Source organism: Otolemur garnettii, unplaced genomic scaffold (assembly GCF_000181295.1).
Source record: "Otolemur garnettii isolate 467f Iridium unplaced genomic scaffold, OtoGar3 scaffold00243, whole genome shotgun sequence".
Classification (NCBI taxonomy): Eukaryota; Metazoa; Chordata; class Mammalia; order Primates; family Galagidae; genus Otolemur; species Otolemur garnettii.
In genome coordinates, this window is record NW_003852638.1 from 381,522 (window position 1) to 398,268 (window position 16,747).

Sequence of the window (16,747 nt, forward strand, 5' to 3'; positions counted from 1 at the left end):
TAAATGGCTTTTGAGAGACTTTTCAACTAAAAGAGTCAAAGTCAGCCCGAGATCTCATTTGGTGTGGACATTTAGGGTGGCAAATAAAATGGATTTAGAAACAAATGGATGAAGTATTTGCTACCATCACTACAGTTCAAGAAAATACTTTGTCTGTACTGTTAAAGGGCATGCAAATTTACACCCAACAATGAAATTTTTGATAAAAATGTAAACAGGTTATGCAAAATAGGGTGAAAAAATAATGTACCACCACGCTACTACCAGCAGACAGGACTTCCTATTTCTGAATTTTAGGAGACACCAATTTAATTGGGAAAAATGCGGGGAGATGCACATTCAAGCCATTCAGTCCATTTCATGAACAGACTGATGGGTGCCCAGGAAGGCCAAATCCAATAAAAGTGACTCTAAAAAAAAGGGTACAAGAAAGAGTTAAGTGCAGGGTAGGACTTCTTTCTTTACCACAAAAGAAAAATAATCCAAAGAGAGAAATGGCATTTCATCTTTTATCCCCTACGGAGAATCCAAATATCACTTCTTCCTGAATCTAACACACTAGCTTCATTTTCAAAATGCATCACTTTATTTTCCTTACAAGGCAGCCACACATTGAGCAGGTGACAGTCACATGATTTCTTCAGTAAGCCCCAAGGCATCCATGAGTGTTGCTGGAGCTAATAGCCAAAGGAGTCCTCAGGTTTCAGATATTAAAGCTTTCCCCACAGCCACAAGTTCCTTTGATGTTTGGGTTATTAAAGACAAACTCACTGGATAACTTGTCTTCCACATAGTCCATTTCTGTTCCCAGAAGTGTTAGCTGTGCTTTCTTTTCAATGAATACTCTCACTCCTTGGGGAAAACAAAACATGTGTCATATAAAGCCTTTTGGAACCTGCTGATTCAAAGCAGAAGTAAACTTTATTTATTTATTTTTTTTTATTAAATCATAGCTGTGGGCTCGGCACCTGTGCCTCAAGCAGCTAAGGTGCCAGCCACATACACCTGAGCTGGCGGGTTTGAATCCAGCCCAGGCCAGCCAAACAATGTTGGCTGCAACCAAAAAATAGCCAGGTGTTGTGGCAGGGAGGCTGAGGCAGGAGAATCACTTGAGCCCAGGAGTTGGAGATTGCTGTGAGCTGTGATGCCACAGCACTCTACCCAGGGTGACAGCTTGAGGCTCTGTCTCCAAAAAAAAAAAAAATCACAGCTGGGACGTTAATGTAATCACAGGGTACAATGTGCTGGTTTTATATACAATTTGAAATATTTTCATCAAACTGGTTAACATAGCCTTCACAGCATTTTCTTAGTTATGTGTTAAGACATTAATATTCTATACCTAGTAAATTTCACATGTACCCTTGTAAGATGCACCGTAGGTGTGGTCCCACCAATTACCCTCCCTCCACCCATCCTCTTTCCTCCCCTCCCCTTCTTCTCCTCTTTCCCCTTCTTCTTGGGCTATAATTGGGTTATAGCTTTCATAAGAAACCTATACATTGGTTTCATAGTAGGGCTGAATACACTGGATACTTTTTCTTCCATTCTTGAGATACTTTGCTAAGAAGAACATGTTCCAGCTCCATCTATGTAAACATGTAAGAGGTAAAGTCTCCATCTTTCTTTAAGGCTGCATAATATTCCATGGTGTACATACACCACAATTTATTAATCCATTCGTGGGTACAAGTGAATTTTAAATAGTAGCTACCAAAGTCAAAATACTGAATATATTCCATTATTTCCTTAAGGGATTGAACTCAGTTTCCTGTCTGCCTTCTCTGTCCCGCACTATGTCAAAGATAATTACATTAGGGTAGACAGTTTACACACATAAATTCCACAATTCTGTATAAAACTAAAATGTGCCTTTCACTATACTTCACTCATTTGTCTCATTTACAATATGAGGAATATGCGCATATTCTCAGTGACAATTTTGTAAAGATGGAGTCAATAACATTTGTGAAAACCTGCAACAACATCTATGCACTCAATACAATGGTAAACTTAAGAGATATAAATGACCATGATAGAATAGGGTTATTTTAAGAAGACTAATTGGCTGGGTGCGGTAGCTCACATCTGTAATCCTAGCACTGGAGGCCAAGGAAGGTGGATTGCTTGAGCTCAGGAGTTCGAGACCAGCCTGAGCAAGAGTGAGACTCCTGTTTCTACTAAAAATAGAAAAACTAGCCAGGCACGGTGGCTCATGCCTGTACTCCCAGCTATTTGGGAGGCTGAGGCAAGAGGATTGCTTGAGCCCAAGAGTTTGAGGTTGCTGTGAGGTAGGATGATGCCATGGCACTCTACCCAAGGCGACAGAGTGGAGTCTGCCTTTAAAAAAAAAAAGAAAGAAAGAAAAAGAAGACAATGATGACCAATCAGTATAATATTAGGTCTGTTTGAGTTATAGGCCAGAAAAAAAAAAAAAACTGCAAAAAAAAAAAAGAAAAGAAATTCACTCATTACCCAAATATAAACTATATAGAATTATTAAATCTCCTTTTCTTTTAGATGAAAACCATAAGGTTTATGAGTTGATTTTTAAAATAACAATTTAGATATATATTTAAAAAATGTTTTTAGTGGTTAGCAATTTCAGTTTAACAAGATGAAAGCACACTTAAGAATCCAGGCCTAATTCTCCCATGTAGGGAAAGGCCGCAAGGTAGCAAAGAGCATACTCTCAGCACACAAAACCAACACTGCAAAACTCATGGACGTTCAAGTTCTTCCAACACTCTAGCATCATCTACCTTGTTTTAGACAAGTTTTATCAGATTATCTCATGGCAGGAGAGGGTAGAAGCAAACAGAAAACTCCTGAGCTCAAGGGATCCTCCCACCTACGCTTCTCAGAGTGCTAGGGTTACAGGTGTGGGCCACCACGCCCAGCCTAAAAATTAACATTTTTAATAAAATTTGGAAATACAGAATTCCTCAAAACATGAGTTGATATTGCAGCTTAGGACCAGAAATCTTCTGAATTTCAGATTTTAGAATACAGTTATAATATGCAGAATGACATTTTGATCAATGATGGACCACACATATAATGGTGGTCTCATAAGATTATAATGGAGCTGAAACATTCTTACCCACCTCTTGATGCAGCTGTGGTAACATCATAGTACAATATATTACTCACATGTTTGTGGAGATGCTGGGGCAAAGAAACCTAACTGCACTGCCACAGAAAAGTCTAGCAGATAAAATTATGTACAGTACATAATGCTTGATAATGACAATAACTATGTTACTAGTTTATGTATTTACAGTATTAAAATTTTTATCATCTTTAATAAGCATCTACTCCTTCTACTTAGAGAGCTCTATGTGAGTTATTGTCCCTGGAGACCTTCCAGTGGGACAAGATGCAAAGGCAGAAGGCAGTGATACTGATAATCCTTACCTTGTGTAGGCCTAGGCTAATGTGTGTGTTTGCATTTTAGTTTGTAATAAACAGGATTATAAAAAAAATTTTTACATGGAAAAAAGCTTATAAATAACGATAAGAAAATAATAAGTTTGTGTTTTATACTAAGTGTTATTAAGAGTCAAAAAACTACGTAAGTTTAAGAGTTCATAAAGTAAAAAAGTTACAGTAAGCCAGTTATTTTTGAAAAAAAGCAACATTTTAAAATAAACTTAGTGCAACCTAAGGGTACAGTGTTTATGTAATCTACAGGACTGCACAGTAATGTCCTACACCTTCACAGTCACTCACCACTCACTCGATGGATTACCCAGAGCAACTTCAAGTCCTTTGAATGCCATTCACGCGGTAAATGCCCTCTGTAGGCATACCATTTTTATATTTTACTGTCCCTTTTCTATGTTTAGATACACACTTACTTATCATGGCGGTGAAACTGCCTACAGGACTCAGCACATCACATGCTGTGCAGGACTGTAGGCCAGGAGCAAAATGCTTACACAGGTGAGGAAAGGCCACATCCTCTAGGTTTATATGACTACTCTGTCTACTCTGTCATGTGTACACAACATGAAATCATCCAAGGATGCACTCCTCACAACAATTAACATTATTCCTACCATTATTATTACTCTTTACCTCACAGTGTGTAAGACTAAAACTTTTAGGCAAAACAAAGTGCCCAGAAAAAGTGTGTTAAAAATTCACCATCTTTCCTCACATGGGGGTGGCTAGAAAACAAGAAGAAAGAAAAAACAAAGGAAAGGAAAATCTCACCGTCTTGAACAACTTCTTCATCAGAATCTCCTTTTGTTTTTGTATATTCTAGGGTGTAAGAAAGACCATTACACCCTCTAGTTCGAACACCGACTTTCACGCCTACCTGAAAAAGAATTGAAAATATAAACTTAGTTTTAAAGTAGTATAACATTAGGCCAGCGCCTGTGGCTCAAAGGAGTAGGGTGCTGGCCCCATATACTGGAGGTGGCACGTTCAAACCCAGCCCAGCCCCCCCCCCCAAAAGTAGTATACGTTAAACAGTTATATTAGAAAGTGTCTGATAGCAGAGGTGCCTCTCTCTAAGAAAAGAACTTTCTTAAAATTGTTTGGTTCCACCTCATTATGTGAGATGTTCTCTGGACGTTTCCCTATGTTTAGGGTTAACCAGGGTTCATAGGCCATCCATCATCTGGCAATTTTACTTCTACATGGGGGCAAAATTCTAGGGTACACATGCATAAATGTTCTTATATACCAGAAAGGAAAAGACTACAATCAATACAGATGCCAAAAGTTTAAAAAGTGACCAAACAGTACCATTAAAATACAAGTGTTTACATTAATGCAATTTTCTAATAGCTGCCTAAGTTCTCTATTTTGAAGCCTGATGCCTTTTCATTTAAGTACAGTTGTCTCTTAGTATCCGAGAGTTCCAGGACCCTCCTTGGATACTAAAATCTGCAGGTGCTCAAGCTCTTTATATAAAATGGCTTAGTATTTATGTATAACCTATACACATCTTCCTGTATACCTTAACTCACCTTTAGATTACTTATAATATCTATTACAATATAATAAATGCTGGTAAATGCTATGTAAATACAGTAGAATCTCTGTGAGCTGACCACCCACGGGACCGTAACAAGATGCTCAATATATGGAACTAGGGCTACTGTACTGACACGTACATGTGGTGCATGTCTGGTCTACGAAATTAGGTCAACTTCAGGAAGTGGTTAATTACGGAGGGTCTACTGTAGTTATATGGTAGTTGCTATACCGTATTGTTTAGGGAACAATGACAAGAAGAAAAGTCTATACATGTTTAATACAGACACATATCCATTTCTTTTCTCCAAATACTTCTGACACTCAGCAGCAGTGTGTGCTTGCTTCAGGAAAGCAACTATAATATGGGAAGAAGTTTGGTGAAGGGTATGAGTCAGAATGTTAAGATGCCTAGGAGTTTTCATAAACCAAAGCATTTATAGAGTAGTCTCTTCTGTCCCTGAACAATAAGGAAACAGAATCACAATTTTATTCACCTTCAGAGTGACTGCTTAGAGAATGTGTAAGGGATTTTCGTGTATTCAGAATGATAAATGACAGAATTCTGAAGCACAGAAGCATTTAACATGTTTTTATCTTTGTAAACAAGAAGTCTTAAGCAAGCTGAATTTCAAATATGTATTAGGAATGGATACAGACACTTAAAAGCATGCGACACTACAGGTTTACACAAATGAGGTTTGGAAAAGGAATTGTTTCTGTTATAAATTAGTCCTTTTCATGTCAATATGAGCCATTATCCCTCAAATCTCCAAAGCTAAATTCCTGTTTCATTTGTCAATTTACAGTCTAGCCATTAGTTTATTCAAATTGAGTGAATTTGCCTTTTTAGAAGGCAAGTTTGAGAACTCCCATTACACTTTAATATGGCTTATGCAAAGGAACCCAGAAACAGCTCCATACTCTAAAAGTACTGTGATTAAGGTGATATACACAGACCTTACTCAACAATTCTATGTCCAGAAATAGATTCTATAGGTGTACCAAGTCATTTTTATAGGTCTGGAACAATGGATCTGGCACGCTATGGCCGCTAAAATAAACAGAAGCTGACTGATGGCTGCATCAACACTGAATGAAGACCACCCAACTACCTTGAATCTTGGGAACTAAAGAAATCAAACTTGCTCAATGGAATATACTATATATGAAGCCATAAAAACGGGGGAAGCAGCTTTATATAATGCTGTGGAAAGATTTTCTACCTACATCATTGGGGACAAAGAGCAAAATGTAACCACACCACATGTGGTATGCTCTCGTCTATTTAAGAAAATAGAGATACCCACGAGATTAACAAGTATAAGGCAGGCCAACAGATCCCCCAGATACCTTTTTGGTTGTCACAATTCTGGAGGAGTGGCTACTGGCACCTAGTGGGTAGAGCCCAGAGATGCCACCAAACATCATACAGCCCAGCCTAAAGCATCAACAGTGTGGAGGATGAGAAACCCTGATCTAGCCACATCAAGTGTTAAGACTGTCTCTGGATGGACACTGAAGAGGTTGCTTCTTGGCAGTATCTGGGGTAGAGTGACTTCCTTTTCATTAAACATCCTTTAGTATTATTTGAGTTTTTTTAAAACCATGAGCCCATTTTACTTTTTAAATAAAACCTTCTAATGAAAGTATATTGTTTATCACAAGATAAATTCATCTGAAAATACAACTTCAACATTTCATTATTTCTTTTTTTTTTTTTTTATTGAATGGTAACTGTGTACATTGATGCACTTTGGCGGTACAGTGTGGTGTTTTCACACACAATCCAAGACACTTCCATCAAACTGGTTAACATAGCCTTCCTGTAACTTTCTTAGTTATTATGTTGAAACATTCATATTCTACTCATAGAAAGATTCACTTGTACCCTTGCAAGATGAACCACAGAAGTGAACCCTCGAATCCCTCTCCCTCCACCCTCTCCCCCCTCCCTCCCAACATTTCATTATTTCACTGTTTTTACTTACATGTTCAGGCTTATCTTTAAGAAGTTGTTTTATCTTGTTCACTGCAGAAGGTGTCTGAGAAAAAGAAAACATTACGTTTTTAGCTACAAAACCTACATTCTTCAAAGCCTAGGATTTACTAGTCTTTAAGTTATTCAAGACTGTCTTTAGTAAAATCATGAGACAAATTTATGTTTCATTCTTACCAAAGTACATGTGGATTTTATACACAAACGCATAAATTCTTTTCAATCCAAAGTACCTTCTTTATTTTTACTCTTATCTGCTAGCATTAGGCGTGGTGGCTTTAAAAGGCGTGGTGTAATCCTAGCACTTTGGGAGGCTGAGGTGGGTGGACTGCTTGAACTCAGGAGTTCCAGACCATCCTGAGCAAGAGACCTCATCTCTACTAAAAATAGATAAACCAGCCAGGTGTTGTGGGGGGCACCTGTAGTCCTTGCTACTTGGGAGTATGAGGCATGAGGATCATTTGAGCCCAAGAATTTGAAGTTGCTGTGAGCTACGTGCACTCTAGCTTGGGGTGACAGAGACTCTATCTCAAAAAAAAAAAAAAATAAATAAAATAAAATAAAAAAAAAATCTGCTAGCAACATCCTTTTAATCTTGCTTCCTGGTCCAGGTTAGCCCCTGTCATACTTTCTGTGGTATTAACAACTCAGATCGCAAATGTAATTTTTCTGGCTAGCATCTAGTTTGTGCACCTACTGTATGCCCAGCATCAAGCGCCTCCCTGGGAAGGCCAACCTTCTTCCATTGTGTTTCCTATTGATTATTAATCCTGTTGCTATTTTTCTTACTCACAATCCATTTCAAATCCATCAAAATGTATAGCTCCAGGAAAGAATGTTACCAGCATAAACTAATCAAGGGTATGCTTCTCATGCCAGTCCTACAAACGCTCCCACAGATTTTTATTTTTAATTTATTTATTTTTCTTACTTATACATATGTATATTAGGTTTCCACTTTTGTCTTCACAGAATTAAAAAGGCTAAATTTAATGACAATAATAATATTTGACATAAGGACTGAGAACAAAAACCTCATAAAGAATGAATGAAGATAAATATTCAGAAAAGAAATCAGACAATTGCTGCAATGAAATATTAAGCAATAATAATAGTAATAATGCAAAGAAAGTAACATTCACATTGTCAGATTGAAGTATGTCTATTATAGAATACTTTGATCAGTTAACTTCTTATTTCGTTTTTTTCGAAGTCTCAAAAAAATAGACAACTAATATTTATAAGTGAAATATATTTGTAATTTCCCCTTTATAATAACATTTTCTCCAATTTTAATATCAGGTGTATTCAGATTAAGTAAAATGATTTTGAAGTATTTCTTTTTCTATTATCTATAAGATTTGGCATGATCTGTTTTTTTTTTTGAAATTATCTTTTACTTCTGTTTATAAATATTAGTTGTCCCACAGATTTTTAAATGTGGACTAAACCAGCATGTCAGGACATTCATATGGGCAGAACTAAGCCAACCATAGAAATAACAGGGAGGAGCTGTTTCTCAAGAAACAGCTGTTTAACCTAGCCCAGGGGGCTTCAAAATGAGAAAGGCCACAGTGTTCTGTGTGTATATAGGTTGGAGTTACCAACCCCAGTTTCTTGGAAGGAGCTGCTGGAAACAGTCGGTCGGTTTTAGGATATTCCTGGTCCACTTTCTAGCTGCGCTTCAAGGGCAGTCATGTTAAGTGAGTGACTTTTAGTCCCTTACTGGTACAATGAAGATAAAAATCCCTTCAGGATTCTTGTGAGGATTAAATATTCAAATTCCCCAAAAGCATTCAAGGCTGGGCCAAGCACAAAGAGCTCCACATAAGTCAATTGGTATTACAATGATGAGAGAACAGATTACATTCTTCCTACTTTATTAGCTCCTATAGATGGTAATGCTGCGCTAACCCTCCAGTTTTTTGTACTAACATTTTATTGGTTTATGAAGTCCCAGAGCCTGATTATTATGAGCTATGACTTACTGGTAAACTATAGCCATAACTAAAGCCTGTGCTGGGAGTATAAACCCAATAGATGGCCAATAGAAAGTTGAGACCAGCATTTTTAAAAACTGTAAAACAGGCTCAGCAGCCATAGCTCAGAGGTTATGGAGCCAGCCACATACATGGGGGTGGGTGGGTTCGGGCCCAGCCTGGGCCTGCTAAACAACAACTACAATAAAAATTTAAAAAAAAAAAAAATATATATATATATATATATGGTATAGATATATATATATCTGTTAAGAGCAGAATTATGGTGCTTTTTTCCCTTTAAAATCACAAAATACCAACTTCAAATACTGACAGAATTAATTTATTTAAAAAATTATTTTTAAGGAAAAGTGCTCATTTAGCCTTCTTTTTTTTTTTTTTTTTTGAGACAGAGCCTCAAGCTGTCCCCCTGGGTAGAGTGCTGTGGCATCACAGCTCACAGCAACCTCCAACTCCTGGGCTCAAGCGAGTCTCCTGCCTCCACCTCCCAAGTAGCTGGGACCACAGGCGCCCGCCACACCGCCCGGCTATTTTTTGGTTGCAGCTGTCATTGTTGTTTGGCGGGTCCGGGCTGGGGATTCGAACCCCCCACCTTAGGTGTACGTGGCTGGCGCCTTAGCCGGTTGAGCTATAGGCGCCGAGCCTCATTTAGCCTTCTAAATGAGTGCCAGTAAAAGTTAACTTTCTTAACTGCCACTGGTAAATTTCCATGATCATAATCTCCAATATGCATGCTGAAGAAATTAATGTACTTATACATTAATTTTGTCAAATACAAAGAGATTTCTGATACATTTTTTAAAAAGGCAAAGCAGGCCTTTGTGGTGGCTCCTAGCACTTTGGAATGTTGAAGCAGGACTGCTTGAGGAGAGGAGTCTGAGACCAGCCTTAGCAATATCATACATAATGAGGTCCTATCTCTACTAAAAATATGCACCATGGCATGATATAAACCAGGGGTTCTCAACCTTCCTAATGCTGCGGCCCTTTAATACAGTTCCCGTGGGTCATGACCCACAGATTGAGAACCGCTGATCTAAACAAATGGAGCTCTCACACTACTCAGTTTACCAGCACCAGAATTTTTATCTCCCAATGGTTTTCTAAATTATCTAATTTAGTTTCACAAAATAATATATTTCTCTCTTTCTCCAAGTATTGGAAGAAAACACTTAAACATAGTACATGAAAGCAATTCACAATGGTCTACTCAGCACAAATGTCACATCTTAAAATGAAAGGCTCTTAGGAGAAAAGTAATGTTAAACAAGAATCTGTGTGCCTATGATGCTACTGCTATAGGAACCAAAGTGTCTTTTGTGTCAAGTGAAAAGTAAACAATATTGAGTTACTAGTGAGAGATAATCTACATGAGTGTTCAACTAAGGGAAAAAGTCAGCCTAATCATATAGAGAATACTTGGGATTTCTTTTTTTTTTTTAATTCTCGATATTACATAAAAAGTACTTTCTGTATCTACTTTTTTCTATTCCCATATTTTGACAGCTTTGTGCCCTTAGATAAACTTGATCTGGAAAATAGCATACACCCACCTTCAACTAAACAGTATGCTGCAGGGCCTAGCAGCTTTCCAGTATCAATACATTCCCTAGAACAACTAAAAACTCAAACTTTCTCAAGAAATCAATGTGCAGGCCCGGCGCCTATGGCTCAACCGGCTAAGGCACCAGCCACGTACACCTAAGGTGGCGGGTTCGAATCCCCAGCCCAGACCCCACAAACAACAATGACGGCTGCAACCAAAAAATAGCCCGGCGTTGTGGCGGGCGCCTGTGGTCCCAGCTACTTGGGAGGCGGAGGCAGGAGACTCGCTTGAGCCCAGGAATTGGAGGTTGCTGTGAGCTGTAATGCCACGGCACTCTGCCCAGGGGGACAGCTTGAGGCTCTGTCTCAAAAAAAAAAAAAAAAAAGAAATCTATGTGCAATTAATGACCACAGCTCACTTGAAATTTGACCCATGTTTTAAAATGTAAGGGATTCTTGAAGCCAACTGAAATATGATGTGTTTTAATCTGTTTTTGTTAGACCCTGGGAACATGAATCATTAAAGTGAGAAAATTAACTTTAAGATATTTTGGCCCAATTTTTAAAAAAATTTTTTCCAGGATGTTTCTTTTGTTAAAATTACTGGAAAATGCTGTAGATGAACATGTATTTTCACTACTTCATAGCAACACATATTTATTTTATCCAATGCCATTTCATCCTCAATAATTTATTTCCTTATTTCCCCAGGAAATTTTCATTTTTACCTGTTAAAAAAATAAAAAATCAGCATGAAATTTTTTGGGGAAAAAAGCAGCAAAGAAACAGTCAATTGGCCAGTACTAGCACTCTGAGAGACCAAGGTTAGTGGATCGCTTGAACCCAGAAGCTCCAGACCAGCCTGAGCAAGAGCCAGACCCTATCTCTAAAATAGTAGGGCGTTGTGGTAGGCGCCTGTAGTCCCAGTTACTTGAGAGGCTAAGGCAAGAGAATTGTCTGAGCCTAAGAATTTGAGGTTGCTATGAGCTGTGACGCCACAGTACCCTACCGAGGGCGACAAAATGAGACTATCAAAAACAAAAAAAAGAAACAGTCAACTGGCAGGTGCTTATAGTCCCAGTTACTCAGGAGGAAGCAGAGGCAGGACAAAGGTACAGTGAGCTGTGACAGTACCACTTCATTCCAGCCTGGGCAACAAAGTGAGACTCTGTCTCAAAGCAAAACAAAACAAAACAACAAAAATAAGACATAGGCAATGGACAAGGTACAGTAATTTTTCTTAAACCCATTTTTGAACAGCTATGGGCTGGCATTATGGTGGTGCTCCGTTTTTGGCATTTTCTATTTGTACACACATGCATACTTACAAGGTCTAACAAGTCATGAACTCATCCTAGAAAAAGTGCCACATACCTCATTGCTGAATATCTCTATGGTAACCTTTGAAGTACTGCCCTTGGGAAGCCATGCACCAATACCAACACCTAGTCCACCATTCAAAGCAATTTTGGAACTCTATCTGGAATGACCAGAGCTATTGTACAGCACACAGAAAACATGTAATAATAATGAACACTACTCAGCAAGACACCAACCTAAGTCAACACGAACATAGCTGTGAGACACTGATACAGCAAGGTTATAACACCTTACTGAGTTGGGTGTACAGTGCTGCCAATGTAAGTACACAGTGACAAGTTTGAGAACTTAATTGTGAGGCCCTGTATGACAAGAGCTTTGATGGTCACTCCAGAAAGAGTCCAAAAACTACTTTGAAGGGTACAGAAGGCACTAGTGTCAGCGCATAGCTTCCCAAGGGGTGTACTTTGAAGGTGACAGTAGGGATGTTCAGTAATGAGGTACTTAGCATTTCTTCTAGAGTAAGTTTGTGAACTCAATTGTCAGACCATGTATATAACTAACATGAACAAAATTGTAACATTCATTTTTCTCATTTGATACATGGTAATAAAAATGCCATGCACTCACCACTTACTGAATATCTTCTCCAGGGTTTAATGGTTTATATGGCTCATCTTTTTATTACTATTCTGTGCTTTAGGTATTAAAGATTAAAGAATAAAGAGTTACAATTCAAATTTTCTTTTTTTAAAAATACCAGTATTTACAATATACAATACTTCCCCCAACAAGTGTCTAATGTTCTTTCTCTCTGCCACTCTCACTGTTAGGCTACTTCTAATGCTTCCTGTGTAACATATCTCCTAAATTGCCTTCACATATGTATGCCTTCATACATATCTTGAAGTTGGGTCACTATTCTAAAAGTTCTGATTCTAGTCCAATGACTTAATACACAGCTCCTTATTCCACTAGAATGTCAAGCCAGCTAGGTGGGCAGTGTCATGCCTGTAATCCTAGCACTGTAGGAGGCTGAAGCAGGATTGCTTGAGGTCAGAAATTCCCTAACAGCCTGGGCAACAAAGCAAGACAATGTCTCTCTAAAACAAAAACAAAAACAGTAAAAGTCAGCTGAACATGGAGGCATGAACCTGCAGTCAGTCCTAGTTACTCAGGAGGGTGACGTAGGAGGATCATCCATGCTCAGGAGTTTGAGGTTGCAGTGAGTTATAATGACATGGCTGCACTCTAGTCTAGGAGACAGAGAAAGACCCCATCTCCACCCCTTCCCTACCAAAAATGTATTAACCCAAGGATGCTTTGGTACACAATTCAAAAATAACATGGCTATGTCCCACCACTAATCCTAAATTAAGATTGCACTAATCCTGACTTGTACAATGATGGAAATAAACATTTCTGCCAGGAGGCTTCACTCTTCAGGCTTTAAAATCCTATCTTACTCTGGCTGCCATAAATTCCACTTGTCAATTCCTGGATATGTAATGAAATTGTAGGGGTGGTGGTGGTGGGGATCCTTGTATGTTCTCTGCAGGTGTCCAAGGATACTCCCATTCATGTGTTGAGTTGGAGCCTTGAAGCTTTCCACCAAGAAATCATCACTAGTTTGCCTGAAGTTTCATGGTCTTCATTTGTCTAAGCCCTTCTCTCCAACAAACCATTAAGTCTCTTGAGGTTTAACATCAATTAATGCAGATAATTTGGTGCTGACAACACTTTATCATGTTTTCATGTCATCTATTACTTTTCCTCACCTTCTATTGACCTCTGCTTGACTCTATAGGTGCAGATCTTTTCAAATGTTGCACCATGTCTTATCCCTGGTGTCAAAATTTATATATCCAATTAACATTTACCTCTTCTCATCAGTTTTACTGTATTATCTCTATTTGTGTTTGCTTTTATCTGTGTCAACTCGTTAGGTCTTGGATCACCTGTTTGTGCACTTCACAGTAAAGTCCAGGTGCCCCTAAGAACAAACAGCATACACAAATTCATGCCACAGTATCTTGGGACTAGGGTACAAATGCTAGGACTAAAATGACTGCAAGCCCACTAACATAGACTGTGGTGGAAAGCAGCATTGATGCATTTTTTTTCTTCCAGGTACTAAGAAAGATCATAGGGAATGGAGCTGCTAAAGTTAGCTATAACATTAAATAAGATGAGTTCAGACAATAGTTAATCAGAACAGTTCAGCCAGACAACACTGACTGAGCCATGTGAACTGCTTTAACAGGTACTGAAGCAAAACAGAATAAACGTGGAAAGAGATCAAGCCTGTGGCTTGGCCTGTATCTGTGTTCCTGCAGAGTGGGAAGTGTACAACTCATTTCTTGTCCTAAAACACAGTAGGTCTTGATAAACTTCTGACAAGAAGGAATGCAGAGGGGATGACTCAAATTCTCAAGGAAGTGGTAACAAGGCAAGGCAAACAGTGACAGAGAAAGAAAAGACAAAAAATAGCCCGCACACCTTCCCACTCTTTCTGGATCTTGCCTTACCAGTGAAAAACTTATTATGAATTCTGAGTAATTTTCACTGTGATTGAAAAGAGACGTGGGGCGACGCCTGTGGCTCAAAGGAGTAGGGTGCCAGTCCCATATGCTAGAGGTGGTGGGTTCAAACCCAGCCCTGGCAAAAAAAAAAAAGAGAGAGACGCAAAGGAGGGGTGGTGTGCTCTAATTCTTAAGATCTTGGACAATTCTAGATTTCATGGTGTATTTGCAATACAGAAGAAAAATAATATAGTAATGATATCTAATCAGTATGCTACTAGTACTGATTAGCACAAGGCACATACCATATGTATAAATCAGAATAATCTCAAAGGCCTAACACACTGCTCTATCATACAAGTAAATTCTCCCTCCAATCACGACTTTTTTTTTTTTTGCCACAACTAATATTCTGGCAATAGGCCCTAATGAAATAGATCCCATTAATCAGTTTAAATCATTTTTTTCCTCTCTCTTGGTGAATGATCCCACAAGAAGCCTTCTTAACTAAGACTGGGGTGTGTGTGAAAAGAATTGAACTGATCCTAAATTTTCCTATTGAGGTGAAAGTCTTTTGGAATTAGAGATGACAGTTGCACAACACTGTGAACGTCCTAAAAGCCACTAAATCCATTACGATGGCCAATTTTGTATTATGTAGATGTTCTTTTAACCAAAAAACTGCACAGTGCAGTATACAGTAAGCACGATTAATTCAAGCATCTGTGATTTATACTGTGCTGCCCCTTTGAGTATGTTTGACCTTTTACCCAGAAAATAGAACAAATTCACTCAGGGTGGAAATCTTGTCTTTTGTCCTCTGCACGACCCAAGGATTGCTGGAGGCACAAAGGTTGTTTCAAAAACCTCCGCCACCCAGGTCAAGGGGAGTAACGTTTTGTACGCCGCAGCCTGGAGCTTGGTAAGGGCCGGGTGCTTTGTTACCGCTGTGCTCCCTTCTCCGCTGACGCTCACCGCACTGACATTGTTGTCCTTCGGAGAGCTTCGTCCCTCCCCACGCATCTAGAGGGGAGGGTTCCTGGGTCATCCAGATATTCCCAGCCCTGAAATGTCTCAATCTGCAAGCCACTGGAGCTACCCCACAGCTTCTGCTGGGAGGAGGCTCGAGGCTCACTGCCTCGAGGGGGGCTGCCTCGCTGACACCCACCGCCCGGCCTCCCGGTCCTCTCTTTCACTGCACGCGGCCGCCGCACGGCCTGTTGGGAAACGTAGTTCCGGGCCGCCTGGGTCCCCTCAGCAACCCAGTCCGGGGTTTGTTGATTGCTCCATCTGGGGATAAAAAGGGAAAGAGACGGCGAGGCGGAGCGACCCCGGTACCCGAATGCCTGACCCTTGTGGCCCCGAATCCAGTCGCCGTGACCTACAAAGTCACAGGCCTGGCCGAACGCCACAGGCACTTACCAGTGTGAGAGCGGCCCGGGTGGGCTGCAGCTTCCGCTTGCTCACAGCCCGGACAGTGGCCCGGACTAAGGAAGCCGACATCTTCGCCACTCCGGCGCCCAGGTGCCTCGGGCCGGAGCTCGGCAACCTCAACCTCTCTCCATGGACACGGCTGGCGCATTGACGCCACAAGCTCCGGCGCACGGCGTACGGCACACCGGCCCCGCCCCGTGCCGGCCCGCCCCGCCCGCCACCATTGGGCAGCCCGCGTGAGTGACGGGTTAGGTGGCGGAGCGGCTTTTCTCGGGGCGGGGTTTCGTCGGGCAGCGTGGCCAGGTTGCAGAAGGGCTGGGTGCAGTCACCGCCAGGGGCTTGAGACGCCGGGGGCCACTGGAGCCTGGGAGGAATGTCGTCCACGCCCGGGACGGATTCCGCGTGTCTCAGGCGAGCGGGGCTGGCATACAATGATCTGCACCCTTGCTGACTCTGGAAGCGCGTCGCTTCACCACTTGCCCCCAGGCAAGGTGTGGTGCCACTCACTCCTTTAATGCTCACTGAAATGAATACTGTAACAACAGGCTGCTGCGGCTAAGAAGGCAGAAGTCAGTTCAGTATTGGGGAGCTTGTGTTCTCGAAGGCAGTATGGTTCCGATACCCAAAGATCTACACCCATTTTCATTCTTTTTAGGTTCAGCCAGGCGGTTTTTAACAGCATAGGGTTACTACAAAGTTGTATACATTTCCACTTCCCGTCCCCCTCCACACTGCTGGGGATGCTGAAGGGTGGTGAGTAATGCGATTTTCGTTCTGGTGCTGAATTTGGAACCCAATCCAACTCTAAGATATGCCTTGGTAGTATTGTGAAAAGTAACATTTATAGCGAGTACCAATTAATAAATTTGGCTGAACATCTGTTGTCAGACCACCTTCTGTTCGCTAGAGGAGTTTAATTTTGCTTTTGACGCAGGAAT

General features: G+C 40.4%; 1 protein-coding gene across 1 annotated transcript; it reads right to left on the bottom strand.

Moving 5' to 3' along the window:
* Positions 1-563: 563 nt before the first annotated feature.
* On the bottom strand, positions 564-15,978 carry ISCA1 (iron-sulfur cluster assembly 1). The gene is made up of 4 exons (XM_023508310.1): positions 15,798-15,978; positions 6,981-7,034; positions 4,219-4,324; positions 564-852 (listed from the first exon to the last, which is right to left on the bottom strand). The coding sequence occupies exons 1-4, from the start codon at positions 15,876-15,878 to the stop codon at positions 704-706; spliced, it is 390 nt and encodes a 129-aa protein (XP_023364078.1). The 5' UTR covers positions 15,879-15,978; the 3' UTR covers positions 564-703.
* Between the last annotated feature and the right edge of the window lie 769 nt (positions 15,979-16,747).